The following is a 16,632-nucleotide window of genomic DNA, read 5'->3' as shown; positions in this document are numbered from 1 at the left end:
GGGGGGCGGAGCCGCCCCCGGGGGGTGGGCGGGGCGGGCGCGCACCTGTGGCTGCGCAGCAGGCGCACGAGAGCCTTGGCGATGACGCCCACCTCCGCCTTGGGCGCCAGGTGGAAGTAGAGCTGCGCCACCGCCATGACCACGGCGGCGCTGCGGCTCTGCAGGAGAGGCTTTGTGTTGCGCAGCAGCAGCCGGTGGTCGGGGTCCATGACGTAGGGCTTTCGGGCCGGCACCGCCGTGGAGGCCGCCGCCTCCGACCCCGTGCCCTTGGCCTCGTCCTCCTCGGAGCCGTAGAAGGCTTTCTCGGGGTTCTCCTCCAGCAGAGACTCCTGGAGGGGGAGACAGGCGGGACAGTGGGCACCTCCTCCCGGAGACCCGCCTACCCACTCTGCTAGGGCGAGGGTTGGGGTCCCGCCTGGGGGTCTGGGCCACTCACGTTCTGGGTGGGGCTCAGGAACTGCGTGCGGGCGTAGCGGGTGAGCATGCTGATGATGACCACCTGGCCCCACTCCTCCACGTCGATGAGCAGGTTACAGAGTTTCCGGTAGTTCTTGTGGATCAGGTCGATGCGCTCTGGGCACACCTCCTCGAAGGCCATCACTACGCTGCCCGCCACCAGCTGGGGAACCGACAGAGGCAAGAGCACATGAACAGGAAGGACAGACGGGCCTCTTCCTGGCTCCTTTTCACCACCCGTCCCTGTGTGTCCACATACGCACCGTGGTCTTGTCCGCCAGAAGCTTCTCAATGACCTCTATCAGCTGGTCCTTCTGGTCAGAATCCAAACTGAGAGAGAAACTGTTGAGCGGGATTGCCCCTCCCCCGTCTCCAGCCTTCCCAATATCCGCCCAAGCTGTGCTCACCTCCCTCACCCCAACCCTATTCATAAAGAGGTATGAGCCACTGCCTTCAATGTCCTCCATCTCTGTCAGTTCCCCAAACTGCCTTAAACCATCTGAAGAGAAAAACAAAACAAAATAAAAAAAACAGAAGCAAAACCAAAAGCAGCCTGCAAGACTTGGGAGAGGCCAGGGGTGGGCGGGGGCGTGGGGTATACCTGTAGAGCTTGGGGATGGCGTGGGCAGCTGTCTTCCGCACATAGGGCGACATATCCGAGGCAGCTTCCTTGATGGCTAGCATCATGATGGGCACGATGATGGGCACACGGATGCTAGACAGGACGCGGAGGGCGCTGGCACGAATCAGCTGGTTGGGGTCCTAAGAGCAGAGGTGGAGGCAGAGCCATGAGAGGGCAGCAGGTGGCCTGAGGGCAGAGGCCACGCCTGTGGAACTCACTGTCTCTAGTCACCACCAGCTCTTGCTTCCCTGCCTCCTCTCTGGGGCCTGGATGATGTGCTAGTGCTGGGTACCTGGTGGGGGGAGCTGCCTGAAGGCACCGACTCTCGGCCCTGCTGCAGAAATCTGACACCTGAACGTATGTGGCATTGGCTGCTTCACTCTCAGGAAGAGTGGCAAACTTTCAGAACACCTAAAGTTCTTGTTCCTTAGGGGAGTGTGTGGAGGGGGAGGGTGTCTTTGTATTTATGCTGGAGGGGACCGCCAGCAAATGCAACCTGGTCTCCCTTTCCGAGGGTTCATCCTTACATTCCTCTCTCCCAGCAACCTCTCAAACCTGCCCTTCTTCCTCTTCCTCCACAGTGTTTAAAAGAGAATAGGTGTGGGGTTTCCCTGGTGGCGCTGTGGTTAAGAATCCGCCTGCCAATGCAGGGGACACGGGTTCGAGCCCTGGTCCGGGAAGATCCCACATGCCGCGGAGCAAGTGAGCCCGTGCACCACAACTACCGAGCCTACGCTCTAGAGCCCACGAGCCACAACTACTGAAGCCCGCGCACCTAGAGCCCGTGCTCCGCAACAAGAGAAGCCACGGCAATAAGCCCACGCACCACAACAAAAGAGTAGCCCCTGCTTGTCGCAACTAGAGAGAGCCCGCACACAGCAACGAAGACCCAACGCAGCCAAAAATAAATAACAAAAATGGTGTTACAACATTGTTGATTGCTTTAAAAAAAGAGAGAGAATAGGTGTGTAAGCCCCTTCTCTTTGCTCTTATTGCATCCTATAGACACCTGAGAAGAGCCTTAGACACAGTGTATTGTAATCAGGAGATGACAAGAGCAGCAGCAGCTGTAAATTACCGTTAATCTTGGAGGACGGTGGACAGTGGGAGAGGTGCTGGGACACTAAAGGGTAGATGCTACCCTGATTTTCTAAAATGGAGAAAGAGAAGAGCCACAAAATTACAGGTGAAAATTATGGTAATCCCTGTTAAAATTCTGGAATTAATTTTTAAACAGATGGTTTCAAAGCACCTATTTTAAAAGCAGGAGTCTGTGAGTCAAATCATATCACATCCACCGCTAAAACCTATTTTCCTTTTTTATTTAACACTTTATTTGGATTCACAGGAAGTTATCCCCCAAAATCCCTTTTTCGTTTTGCTAGGGTAACTAGGCTGGTAGCTATTAACAGTATGTATCTTGATTTCAGCAAAGCATTTGTGGGAGTCTCTCATGGCATTTCCTGGATTGCCATTTTTGATGTAGGCCTTTTGTTTCATTTAATACGTAAGCATTTTAAGAGCAGAATTCATGTCTATTTTATCTCTGGATAACCACAGCCCTTTGCACATGAAAGGTGTTAAGAAATTTTCTTGCTGCTAAAATCCTTCCTAACAAGATGGGAAAATACCAGCTGATTGCAGTTAGGTGGATCCACAGTTTGGTAAAATGCGGTACTTGGGGAAGATTTACTAACAGATGAGTGTCATCCTGGAAGCATGATATATGGGATTCATAGTCTGTTGCCCTGGTCTGAATAGCTTATCAGCATCTTGGAGGAAGACACAAAATCGGGAGGACAAAATTAAGATTCAGAATCACCCTGGCTTGGATCCTGTGCTACACTTATAAAATGGAATATAGTAGGGTTTCATAGGAGATTCAAGGAACCAGTTGCATAAAGACAGGATATAGGGAGACCTAGATTATCTGCTTGCCAACTGGAGGTTTGTCTGAAGTGAGCCAACATTAGTGGGCTGCAAAGCAAACAAAGCCTCAGCCTGGGCTGACAGAAAAGGCTGGTTCTAATGTGCAGGAAAGCCCCCGCTAACAGTAGTAATAACAAAAAGAAAGTGAGTTTTAGAGGAACACATATAAGATACTGCTTACAAAACAATATTATACATTATTTAGGAATGCATAATAAGTAATAAAAGAATAAATACATGTATATGAATAATAAGCAGGAGAAGATACACAGGGGACTTTGGCTGTTTGATAAATCTTTCATTTCTTATGCTGGGTATATATTCATTATATTATTCTTTATGCCTTCTGTGAGCCTGAAATAAATTTTTAAAAATTATGGTGATGGAGGTTCAAAACAATATAATGGTTTTAAAAAAGTTGTAATCCACACCTAAAACTAATATAACATTGTAAATCAACTATACTTCAATAAAAACAAAAAACAGTTGTAGTTGTCTTAAGACGCAGCAAGTTGCCTTATGAAGGAGTGAGGTCTGTATCATGGGAGATGACCTGTCAGAGATGTTCTAGAGCAAAGGTTGGCACACTACAGTCCCCAGGCCAAATCTGTCTTCTGCCCTTTTTATAAATTAAAATGTATGCAAACCCAGCCATGCCCACTCATTTATGGCCGTTTTCATACAAGGGCAAAATCGAACAGTTGCATGGTTGAGACTGGATGGCTTGCACAGCCTAAACTACTATCACCTGGCAGTATACAGAAAAGTTTGCTGACCACTGTTCTAGAGAAATCACTGCACTGAGATGGACTAAATGAGCTCTGGTTTTCCAAAAAGGGAAAAGGGGCAGACTGTAGAAACTCAGGTCAAAGTAAAAATCCCTGCAAAATTTCCAGAATGTTTCTTATAAAATGATTTAACCCCGAGTCAAGCCACTCTGATAGATTGTATGGTTTTGACTTCTCTTTGGCCATGCCACGCATGTGGGATTTTCCCCAACCAGGGATCGAACCTGTGCCCCCTACACTGGGAGCGCGGCGAAGTCTTAACCACCGGACCGCCAGGGAAGTCCTGGTTTTGACCTTTAAAAATAACCTAGCACAGTGTTGGGCATAGAAATACCCAAGTGTTTGCTGAATGAAAGAATGGTATAAGCAAGTGCCCATGCTTTCTGCCCCACCTCAGAGAAGCAGACTCTGTCATCCCCTCCTGCTGGCCAGAGCAGATTGAACCAGGGGCGCGCGCGCCCCGGGTTTTGGCAGTCAACTCTCAGTCTGCTCGACGGCCTACAGCATCAGCTGAACACGACAAGATGAGCTGGACCTTTCAGAGTCCCTCTCACAGGAATTTGAACTAAACGTGTGGAAAAACTAGAGGAGTTAACAGCTGTAATCAGAGCTGAAGAGTCTGATTGGGGAGAGAATAGAACAGCAGTGATGTTGCCTTCTTTACCCAGAAGAAATCTTATCCTAACCAGAAAACCACCCAGTGGAGACTATCGTGCCTGCATTTAATATACAAAACGAAAGGCGAGAATATTCAGTTTAAATAGTGTGGGGGGATTCAGCCTCCACTGCATTATTTTTTTAATTAATTAATTAATGGCTGCGTTGGGTCTTCACTGCTGCACGCCGGCTTTCTCTAGTTGCGGTGAGTGGGGGCTACTCTTCCTTGTGATGCGCAGGCTTCTCATTGCGGTGGCTTCTCTTGTTGCGGAGCACGGGCTCTAGGCACGCCGGCTTCAGTAGTTGTGGCACGTGGGCTCAGTAGTTGTGGTGCACAGGCTTAGTTGCTCCGCGGCACGTGGGATCCTCCTGGACTAGGGATCGAACCCGTGTCCCCTGCACTGTCAGGTGGATTCTTAACCACTGCGCCACCAGGCAAGTCTCTCCACTGAATTCTAAGGGACTTGAATCTTCCCACTGTCCCTTCCCTTGGGTGATTTCAATTTCTGCCTGCCTCAAAGAGCATTTCACCACAACAAATGTGATCTAGGTCTTTAAAGGTGGATATTTCACATACACTGGGGCATCTGAGACAAGTCAACTACTTCTTCTGGTGCTAAACAGAATAATCAATTTGTCCCAACTCTCAAGGAATCATTGGCTGTATTGAACTTATTGAAAATGGAATGGTCTTATCTTTATGTTCTCTGTGCTGACCGTGGAACCCAGTCTCCACATCTGAGGCTGCTCTCCTGCTCGGTGAACTTTGTGGTTTTCCTCTCCATGGAGCTCATTTGTTTTCAATAAACCCTTTTGTCCTCCTTACCCAGTTCCAGGTGAAAAGGTTCCAAAGCCATTGTTCTCCACAGATAGATACCCAGACCAGGTGAACCTGCCAGTGCCAAGGCTCCGACACCCAGAGGTGAGGAATCCAGGTCAGCAGCTCCCCGCACACAGCCCTGTCCTAAGAAGGCAGATTTCTGCCTGGCTGCGGGCCTCAATCCCTTTACATCAATGGGGGTGAGGGCTGATGTCAGGGGCTCAAGTGGTTCACGTTTGAGGCAGCCATCATCACAGCCTCCTCTGACTCTCCCAACTTTAGGCAGGTAGGAAAAGGCCTCCAGAGCCTGTCCCCCCATGCTCAGACGTCTCCCTGGGTTCACTCCTCCAATACAGCACCCACAAGGCCCAGACCCCAGGGAGGCAAACGGAGACCTCTGACCTTTAGGCCGCGTTGGAAGGTGGAGATAGACAGCAGGGCTAGGTCTTGCTGCTCCTCGGCGTAGCGCACCAGGTACACGTAGACAAGCTTCTTCACCTGGGGGGGAGTGGGCTTCTCAGCAGGGCCTGGTGCCCCCACCCCGTGAGAGGTCATCACCCCAGCTGGCTGTGGTCCATGGGGAAAGCACCCTGGGTGTACCCTGGCTCCTTTGCTCTGATCCACATCTAGTTCAGGGATATCTAGATGGTGTGTCTTTTCCTGGACCAGGAACATTCTGAGCAGATTGCCCCCCCCACCCCAAGGACTGGATTGTTCCCTTCCTCACCCCCAACCAGCTCCAGTTTATTTATGCCCACCTGGTGGAGGTGGGCATGAGAGACCCCTCACCGGGTAGCGCTCACCTCTATGTTCTTACAGGCCACGTTCTTCACCACGGCAGGAAACAGGTCTGAGGCATTCTTTCCCCGGGCGATCATCTGGGTGGTGGGGTCAAGGAAGGGGGAGAAGAAGGATGCCGGCTCTCATTAGGAGAAGGTCCACAAGAAGCCGAGGAGAGCTGCTCTTTGATCCCCAGGCCCCTCGCCCAAGGGAGGCCCCTCCTTCCCCCCTCACCGCCACAATCCTCTTCATGGCCTCCAGCTTGAGGGAATCCTTGTTGGTGTCCAGCATCTCCTTCAGGTCATCATGCCTGGTGGGAGAAACAAGAGGTCAGCTGAGGGCACAGCAGTGGGGATGGGGCTATCAATCAGTAGGATCCAGGTAGAAAGAAGGGACCTGGGCAGGGAAAGCAGGACTCGACCAGAAGGGAAGGTGGTAAAATACACATCAGGCGACTTAGGGGTGGGAGGAGCATGTGGGCCAGCCAGTGCTATGGGCTGAGTTGTGCCCCCCTCATAAAAGATATGTTGAAGTCCTAACCCCAAGTACCCAGAATGTGACCTTATTTGGAAATAGAATTGTTTGAGCTGTAATTAGGATGGGGTAATACCGGAGTAGGGTTGGTTCCTAATTCAATATGTCTGGTGTTCTTTAAGAAGATGGCCTTGTGAAGAGAGAGATGCAGGGAGAACGCCTTGTGAAGACAGAGGATTGGAATGATCCATCTACAAGTCAGTGAACATCAACGATTGCCAAACTATCAGAAGCTAGAAAGGGGCAAGGAAGGATTCCCCTACAGGTTTCAGATGGAGCAAGGCCCTGCTGACACCTTGATTTTGGATTTCTAGCTTCCAGAACTGTGAGATAATAAATTTCTATTAAGTCACCCAGTTTGTGGTTACAGCAGCCCTGGGAAACTAATACAGCCAGGAGGTGACAGGATGGATTTGGGGTGGGAAAGGTAGGGACCCTTCCCAGGAAATGGCCAGTTGGATAGATGAGAACGACCTGGAGCCAGTGGAAAGGAGGTGGGTGTCAAAACAAGAGCAAGATGCCCTTGTCCTCCCCGAGTGTGGTCCCAGGCCCTGACCCCACAGAGTGAGCTGATTCCAAGGACTGGACGGGTCCCAGATTCTCCAGAGTCTGTTGAGGTGGTCTTACCACAAAGGCCAGACCTGTCACATTCAACAGTCATTCAAGAAAGTTATAAAACCCTAATGGGAGAGGTAAATGATAATTTAAATAAATAACCCCTCGCACAAGACGGAGGGGAATAAAGGTAGTCTCCAAGCCAATATACAAATTTCATACCATGGCCATTGAAATTTCAATGGAGGCCTTTTGTCAAACGTCCTGAAGTGACTGCAGAATTCATCCAGAAACAAAAATCAACTGGTAAGAACGCCAGAGAATTTTGGGGGGAGAACAAGAGAACAATGGAACAATGACAGACAACTCCCCCTACCAGAATTCAAAACACAAAACAACATGACAACGATAAAAGCCCTATGGTACCAGGTTAAAAGTAGAAAGTCAAGAGTCATAGGGGGGAAATTTCACAAATGAATCTAAGTTGATACATTAGGAACAAATAACTCACCAATGGGAGAAAGAAATTCTCCTCCCGTGAAATAAATGCTGTCGGGACAACTGCTATGTAGCAAAGAATTTAACTTGTACATATATTTCACACCAAAATTAATTCCACATTTCTTTAATAGTTAAAATATTTCAATATATGGAAGAGGGGGAAATTTTAATTTTCAAGGTCATAAAATTATCAGTAATAATAATTTTTATTATTATTACTAGGTTTATTTTGTTTTTAACTTTTGTATGTAAACTAAATTTAAGAAAGAAAAAAAACCAAGGCAACTGTGTTTCTTTGCTAGGGCTGCCGTAACAGTAACACAGACTGGGTGGCTTAACAACCTAAACTTATTTGCTCACAATTCTGGAGGCTAGAAGTCTGAGATAAAGGTGTCAGCAGCTTGGTTTCTTCTGAGGCCTCTTTTCTTGGCTTGTAGATGGCTGTCTTCCTATATCTTTACATGGTCTTCCCTCTGTGGGTCTCTGTGTCCACATTTCCTCTTCTTATAACAGGTGAATTATATTTGATTAGGGCCCACCCTAATGACCTCATTCTAACTTAATTATCTCTTTAAAGGCCCTATCTACAAACACAGTCACATTCTGAGGTATTGGGAGTTAGGACTTCAACATATGAATTTGAGGGGGACACAATTCAGCCCTTAATAGCAACAGAAAGGAAAATATTTGGGATATGGTGAATAAAAGTTTAATATTCAAAATAGATAAAGTACTGATATAAATTTAGGGTCTATATTCAGTATTCACTGTCAGGGCTGCTGCAAGCCCTTCTGCCACCCGCTTGCCCCACCAGGTAGACACAGCCCTGTGCTGCTGCTCCCCATTCAGTGAGTGGAGCACTGTTTGGTATTCCTTGGCCATGTGCCCTTGAGCAGTGAACAACCTGCCCAACCATACTCAGAGATCCAGGGGCTGGTGGTCAAAGAAGTGAACAGAGAAGTATGAATAACCCCATGGAAAAATGTGTCTGCACACAGCTGATAGAGCAGTGGGACCACTGATGCACTCATATGTTGCCCAGGCAATTCCAAAATGTGATGAGCAGTTGTGTATGGAGAACTGTACATTCTCTAATCTCCCAGATGATACTCAGATAATCCATAGCTTTGACCCAGGCATGAGAACCCAGCTGGGAGAGGTATCACCAATGGTAGGAGTTAAAAAGCAGTATGCACAAAGTTAGTCACAGAAGTGAAACATTTAGAAGCAATAAAAAATCAGAAATTGGAGGTAGCAATATTAGGAGAGGGAAGAGCATGATAATAGTCATAAAGAGGCAAGTGAGACTGGTGCTGATGCTGAGAAATGAGTAAGTGCTAAATGCTAAGAGGAAGAAAAGAACCTGACATAACATGCACCTAGTCACAGGGCTGCATTTTGCAGAAATGTGTGAGTGCTTCACAGAACACAGAGGACTTGCTAGCTGTCAGATGAGGGCAGGAGAAGATGTCCTGCCCCACTCAAGTTGATCTAAAACGCCTCCATTCAGGAATACTACTCAGCCATAAAAAAGAATGAAATAATGCCATTTGCAGCAACATGGATGAACCTACAGATTATCATACTAAGTGAAGTAAGTCAGACAGAGAAAGACAAATACCATATGATATCACTTATATGTGGAATCTAAAATATGGCAAATGAACTTATTTACAAATCAGAAACAGACTCACAGACATAGAAAACAAATTTATGGTTACCAAAGGGGAAAGGGTGTGGAGGAGGGATAAATTAGGCATATGGGATTAGCAGATATAAACTACTATATATAAAATAGACAACAAGGTCCTACAGTACAGCACAGGGAACTAGATTCAATATCCTGTCATAAACCATAATGGAAAAGAGTATGAAAATTATATATGTATATATATATATATATATATTAAGATCAAAACTCCTCCATGCAGGAAGATGTCCCCCCAAACCAGAGGACATTTTCTACTCCCTATGGCCAAGCCAGGGTCAGAAGACAACCACCTTGTCACCCTCCTAAACACAAACCAGGTGGTCAGTTCCTAGGGGTGTTGAACTCAGGACACATGGCTGTAGACAGAGATACAGACCATTCACCTGGGCCTGGGCAGCACTGAGGGTGTGGGAAGAATGACAGAGCACACCACTGCACCCCCAGGAACCTCCATACATACCCCCGCACAGCCAATTCACCCTCACAGACACCTACACACACACATATCCCCACCAAACACTGGTACCAGCGATACCCTCCCACATCTTCCCGCAGACATACCTGTACCCCATACACATACCCAGACCCCCAAAGACACACCTACAACCCCCAGACACATACAGTCGATACATAAACACACACACACCCACAATCCCCACAGAAATACACACAGTCACAGACACATATACCACACATACAGACACTTCCCACAAAAACACACTCTCAACACATAAACCCACACACCTATGGACGCACACACCTCACCTACAAATCCCTATAGACGCCCAGACACATATCCACCACGACTTCCCCCACCCCCCGATCCAGACATACACATACCCCACACACGTCCCTCCACAGACACACACACACACCACACACACCACATACACATACACCTTTTAGACAAGACTGAGTTACTCCAGTCTCATTGGCCAAAATGGCCTGTGGGCTCCCATTTGAGATTCTTGATGATAAATACAGGTTTTTAAGATCAAATACTCCAACCTCATGATCCTCTGACCTCCTTCTGAGGGATCACGTGGGCGTCCTCACTGGCCAGCCTGGGGTGACTTCACTGGGACCTGTCAGAGTTTGCCCAGCCCCTTTAACTCTGGGAGTTCTCTAAAGCAGGCTTCCTCGCACCCGGGTGTCCTCACCACCCCGACAGATGCCACCGGCCCGTGGCACCCACAGTTCTCCCAACCACCCAACCTAGCACACACCTTTCAGGCTCCTGAAGGCTCTAGGGCCCTAGGTAAGGGGAATCGAGGGAGCGGAGGGACTGGAGGGACATAGCGGACATAGCACAGGTAGGATTGTCAGCTGACCCCTGAAAGACAGCAGCTCCCTCCTAGGGTGTAACCACCCTGGGTCCCTCATCTTCACTCCCACCAGCTTATGTTTCCAAGAGGGAGAAGAAGGGAGAGATACACAGCAACACTCTAAGGCCATGAAACATTAATCTCCCGTAGTCCGATCCCCTTATACTGCTCTCACCATGACCTGACCCCTGGCCTGGCCTGAGGGACTCTCTGGGGCGAGGGGCACTGGAGCCAGCTGGTGGGTAAAACATGGCATTTGAGGCCAGACATACTCATCTCGCCTGATATCCACTTTCCTCCCTCCCCTCACAACCCAAGTTCCAACCCACTAGACAGGAGAGGGTGGCCAAATGCTTTATCCTGTCTCCAAACCTCACCCAGAACCCAGTCTAGCTAGGACCTGGAGGGAGGAAAAGGTCAAATATTTTACTCCACCCTCAAATATTTTACTATCCCCTTCCCCTCAGAGCTTCCAGGGAGTTAGGCTTATCTCCCCCAACTCAAACTCTCAGTCCCCCATACAGTACCCCTGATGCCCCCCCCGCCCCGCCACTTCCCACCTAGACCCTAAATGCAGGCCCAGTCCTCCTGCTGAGGAGGTGGGACTTAAATGGGTCCTGGCTGAGAGTGGCAGCTTCCCACTCCTTGCCTTCCTGGCTGTCTGGGTAAGGGTCTCTGGGGGCCCCTCTGTACCGTAGTGGCTGCCTCTGGCTGTGACCTTGGCCAGGCTCTAGGCAAGGTCCTTCCAGGGACGTTTCTGGGGTCGTGTCTTCCTCTGGCGCCTGCAGCCACCGGAGCTCCTCCGGCTGCAGGGCCTGGTACCAGGGTGGGGGCCCGCCTTCAGGGGCCAGCACAGGGCTGGCAGCCTCCTGATCAGCTCCATCAGCCCCTCTGCCCCCTGGCCTCACCACGGCCCCTGGGAGCTGCAGGAATCGCTGCATTGGGCACCAGGTCCTGCTCCAAAATGGGACTGAGCTGACCAGGGAGCTGGGGATGCCTGTCACTGTCACCAGACGGCCCGCCCCGAAACTCAGAAACTGGACACTGGCGGGGAGGGAGGCTCTGGTTTCCTCTTCACTGCTCAGAGACAAGGACTCACGAGGGGGAGGAGGGCAGGGACTGGGGACAGGGCCAACCCCCAATCTCCAGGCAGGGGACTAGGGGGCAGGACAGCTGATCCAGACAGAGGTGGGGCATCCCTCTCCTCCACTCTCATGCCACAACTGGACCTCTGCCTCCTCAGAACAGCTCTTCCTCAGAAATCTTGTACACCCTTCTCACTCTGACCCTAACCATCTTGATCCTCACCTGTCTTTCCAAGGCCATTTCCTTGTTTTTTTCCTTCCTATCAGCACTCTCTTATCTCTCCTTCCTCCATACTTGGCCTAGGCCCCCCAGGTCCACCCCTCCAATCTGCTTCTTACTCACATCCTCGGCCCTCTTGTCCCCTTGGCCCCTACCCTGCCAGGAGTGGTTAGTTTATTTGCTCTATTTCAAACCCCCTTGATGCTCCTCAAATTCCCACCCACAGCCTTGCCTTTGCAGCTTCACTACTGGCTTCTCACAGAAAATAAAGGCTTGAGATCAAATCTCCCGCAGCTCCCAAGCATCTGCATCTACTCTCTCCTCTCCTGTCCCCCTCCCTCTGGGCAGAGCTGGTCCTCCTTGAGGCCAGGCCAATCCTCCCACCCAGCTCTGCAAGCCTCCCCTCCCCTCTCTCCTTCAATTCCTTTCAGCGTCTCCCACACGGCTGGCTCCTTCCCAACAGCAGTTAAACTTGCTCTGGGCTCTCCCATCCTAATAATTAACAAACAAAAAAAATAAAATAAACAAACCTTCTTGAACTGATGTTCTCCTCTGGCAACTCTTTCCCTCTCTCCCCCTTACAGTCACACTTCTTGAAAGCAAATTCCCATCCACTGTGTTTTATTTATTTACCTCCTCTTCACTCCTCTATTCACTTTAATCTGGCTTCTCATGCTGATTAGAATTTAGGGCTGAGGCGCCATGATGTCTACAAATTATATGGCTCAGCCAAAAATATAGACAGATGGTTAGATAAGGCAAAATGGCAGAATTTATCAATGGTTGAATCTAGAGGGAGGGCACACATTCATTGTATTATTCACTCAACTTTTCTGTATGTTTAAAATTGTTCATCATAGAATGTTGGGGAAAAATAATCTAGCCCCTCCTCTTCTGACTTTGCCAGAACTATTCTCCCAGGGCAGAAGGTGGGGAGTAAAGCAGGAAGGGGTTGACCTGCTCTTTGTCTAACCAATGGTCATGATTGCTTTCCTTGTTTGAGTTGACCTTAGTGGGCATTGACACTGCTGATCGCTTCCTTCTTGAAACTATATTTTATTTTTCCTCCTTCCCTTGGCTTACTTTTTCTCAGTTACTTTGAAACACTTTCCCCCTGCTCTCTGGTCACTCTTAATTCCATGTCTTCAGGGTTCCTACCTGTGCCCTGTCTGAACTCATTTTATATTACATGCTCCCTAGGTTCTCTTGGCTTCCTTTTGTAGCTTTGATGGATATATATAATAATCTCCTGGACTCCAAATCCTAACATCCAGCTACCTACTAGACTTGAATGTATTATACCTCAGAGTTTACAATCTCAGCATGTCAAAAGCCATTATTTTCCACAAATTTGCTTGTAATGTCTTTTTTTCCAATTACCCTGTATGGCACCACCATCTATCCAGTTACAAGAACTAGTAACCTGAGATTATCCTTATCTTCTCCCAGCCCCTTCCTCTTACCTTTCCCCCCAGTTAATCATCACATCTGCGGCTTCTACCACCTAATATAGCCCTCAAGTCCTGTGCCTCGCCCATAGTCTCGGCCACCATCATGTCCTCCCCCCTAACTTCAGCCCCCCTTCACTTGTCTCCTGCTGAATCCAGCACCTCTCCAATCTCTTCTCCACAATCCAGCCTGGGATCCTTCTAAAATGCAAATCTGCTATTGCCTGCTTAGAACCCTTCAGTTCCCGCCCCCACCCCCGACCTTGGCATCTCCCCACCTTCCTTTCTGGTCATTCCGGGTGGCTTGCACAGAGATTCTGCCCTCACCGTATTAGCACCTACAAAACCTGTGATCTGGCTCTCCTTCACGTCCACACCTTACTAAAAGCTCTTTCCTCTGCCTGAAACATCCCTGGCTCTCCCCTGTCCCTTCTCTCTGGGCACAGGGACCAGCTCCTCTCACCGCTCTGACAACCCCCGCTACCCTGAACTGTCACTGACAGCTTCTTCCTTGTATCCCCCTCTAGAGCAACTTGAGGACAAGGAGTCTCATGTTCATGGCTGCATTCACAGTGACTAGGATGAGACTCGATACAGTAGGCCCTTAAAAAGGCTTGTTTCAAATTTTACGAATAAACGAACGAATGAGCCAAAGGCGGAAGGGAAGAGTGGGAAGTTAAGGTAGGGCTGAACTATAGGGGCAATGTGGGGAGCAGGAGTGTGAGCGCTAGATGGGAGATGGGGATGAGAACATGGGGACCAGAATGAGGGAAAATGGATTTGTAGGAGGGGCCAGGCCTGGGAGGTTCTGAGTCTATTCCAGGACGGGCCTTCCTGGACAGGCCCCAGGCTCAAGCTTGCTAGTTCTGACCCCTCCCCCACGTTATTTTGGAGTCAATTCGCCACACGCGAAAAAAGGCGGAGAACGCGTGTAATCCAAACTTACTAAACAGGAGAAACACCTAGGGCGGGAGGATTGGTCCTCCCAGAAAGAGAGACGGCTGGCCCATCCCCCACCAGCCTCCCACCCGCTTCCCAGGTCGCAGGCCGACCCCTCACTGCGGGATGCTGGCGTGGGGGACGGGTGTCGCGAGGGCCCGTGACCGCGGCGGGAGGGGGCTGGGCAGGCTTCCGGTGCGCGCCGCCGGGGCCCGGCCTGGGCGCGGCCGACTGGCCTGGGCGCTGTCCATGGTACCGGAGCGCATGTTTCCAGGCCGGCCCGGGCACAGCCACCCTCTCGGCGGGCTCCCTCACCGCTTGTAGTCGGAGGAGAAAATGCCGCCGCTCGCCGGGTCGTGGCCGTACTCGGGCTCCCCGGGGCCAGCAGAGCCGCCCTTGTCTTCGCTGTAGGCGGGGGCGGCCGACATGGGGCGGCAGGGGAGGTCGCGGGCTTCGCTGGGATGGTCGCGGCGCCTCCGGGATGCGGCAGGAACCTAGGAAGGGAACGCAGGCCGGACAGGCGAGGTCGGCTGCGCGGCCTGGGCTCCGCAAAGGCCGCAACCTGCGGTGGCGGAGGCAGCGCGCGGATTTATCAATCTGGGATGCTCGCGTGAAGATTCTTAAAGGTACCGGCGCCTGCGGAGCGGAGGGCGTGTCCGAGGAGAGAGCAGGAGGGGAGGTGTAGCAGGGTCTGGCCCCGCCCCAATCCCTCGGAAATCCCTCCACCCCCCAGTAAGGAAGGTTCCTGCCCTTTAAAGGGACTGATGCAGCTCCAGGTCTGGGGGTGGGTGGAGGTTGCTGGACTGATTATGGGACAGCCTTCTGGGGATGCAGAACGTCTTTACCTACCACAGACCACCGGGTCTCGGTGGAACGGCCTCTAGGGGCTCCAGTCATCCCAGATACTAGCGCGGATGCTCACCCACGCTGTGGAAGGAAAGGGCGGGGGTGGGGGAGGGGTAAGAGAAAGCTGTGCACAAGGGTTTCCTGGAGATGTTGGAATTTAAAGAAGGTTGGTCCAAGAGCGCCAAGGAACCTACAGCATGCTGCTGTAGATGTAGATGCAGATGTAGAGAGATGGGGACAGAATAGAGGGGAATGTGAACCCCGAATTCAGCTTTGGAAAATAGTTTAATAACCATTTCTGAAGCCCTCATGCCCACCCAGGAGTGCCTGAGGTCATGGCTAGTCCACGGTCAAGTCCACATCCACCGAAACCTAGGAAAGAAGGGGAAAGGAAAGAGGGTGGGTTAGGGTAGGTGTGACTGCCAAGACTCTTGGATTATGTGAGGCCTTCAGCTCCTCCCCCAAGGCCCAAGGTACCCCAAGGAAAGACGGCCTGGATCCAGAGGCAAAGTGGTGACTGGGTTGGGGGAAGGGATGGGTTCTAGTTGACTTTGGGGCATCAGGTTGAATAGCTGGGGTCTTTTGGCTGGACTTCAGGGAGAAGGTGAGAAGGCCTGGATACGGAGTGTGGAAGGGTCCATAGGGCTGAGTCTTGATCTATAGACTAGGATACAGGTGTCTCCAGAACCAGAATTGGTGGGCCCGGGTGGAAATGGGCGGGGCCGGAAAGGTGGAATTTGTCTCCGTAGGTGGGTTCCACTGGAAAATGGGAATAGGGACTGACCAGTACCACGGCAGCACCTGGCTGAAGTAGGCTGAAGTAAATATATGTGCCCAGTATCTGTGAGCTGGGATCTTCCTGGAGTGGGCCCAAAAGGGTTTCAGAGGAGTAGAACCTTGATGAGTTAGCAGGCCTAGTTTGCTTCTGGGGGCTTTGGGTCTGCCAGAGGAAAGTGGATCTTGGGTTTGAAGAACGTGGCCTGGGTGGGGAGGGAGGGCCTGAATTTTCCAGGAACGCATTGGTTAGCTGCATTTGTTAACTGGCTCTGGAGGTGACGTGGGGTCCTGCGTGGGTAGCTGGGCTGTGCGCACTGAACTAATGGGACTCTGGGCTATTTGTAGGGGGTCCAGGTTGGGCTCTAGGCCGAGCAGTGCAGTGCAGAGTGCACGCAGTTGCTGCGCGTGGGGTGATAGGGAGGTGGGTCAGCGTCCAAGGCTTTGCATATGCGGTGCTCCAGCCGCCCTGTCTACGCAGCACCCCCCAAAGCGAGCGGGAGCGCAGCAGCAGTCACTGCCGTTGTTTGGACACAACACCTTCGCAGGAGCCAAGAAACATGAGCGGCCCGTGGCCACCAGGATTCTTGCATGCAAGGATCACCAGACAAGTGCATATCAGAGCCAGGTCAGGTCCTGTGA

At 50.7% G+C, this 16,632-nt stretch overlaps 1 protein-coding gene across 4 annotated transcripts in view; it reads right to left on the bottom strand.

The window, feature by feature from the left end:
• Positions 1-14,992, bottom strand: part of AP3B2 (adaptor related protein complex 3 subunit beta 2) — a 30,795-nt gene extending 15,803 nt beyond the window's left edge. Inside the window, exons 1-8 of one of the 4 annotated variants that reach the window (XM_024766535.1) lie at positions 14,686-14,992; positions 6,287-6,362; positions 6,076-6,150; positions 5,675-5,770; positions 1,058-1,218; positions 720-786; positions 437-619; positions 46-329 (exon numbers count right to left, since the gene is read on the bottom strand). In XM_024766535.1, coding sequence (XP_024622303.1) covers positions 46-329; positions 437-619; positions 720-786; positions 1,058-1,218; positions 5,675-5,770; positions 6,076-6,150; positions 6,287-6,362; positions 14,686-14,798 — 1,055 coding nt within the window. In that variant the 5' untranslated portion in view covers positions 14,799-14,992. Of the gene's footprint in view, positions 1-45; positions 330-436; positions 620-719; positions 787-1,057; positions 1,219-5,485; positions 5,534-5,674; positions 5,771-6,075; positions 6,151-6,286; positions 6,363-14,685 lie in introns of those variants that run through there. The other 3 variants (XM_024766534.1, XM_024766536.1, XM_024766537.1) reach the window with 3 other exon arrangements.
• Between the last annotated feature and the right edge of the window lie 1,640 nt (positions 14,993-16,632).

The sequence above is a fragment of the Neophocaena asiaeorientalis genome, unplaced genomic scaffold (genome assembly GCF_003031525.2).
Source record: "Neophocaena asiaeorientalis asiaeorientalis breed wild unplaced genomic scaffold, Neophocaena_asiaeorientalis_V1.1 scaffold346, whole genome shotgun sequence".
NCBI classification, from domain to species: Eukaryota; Metazoa; Chordata; class Mammalia; order Artiodactyla; family Phocoenidae; genus Neophocaena; species Neophocaena asiaeorientalis.
This window is presented reverse-complemented; position numbering and strand designations above follow the sequence as displayed.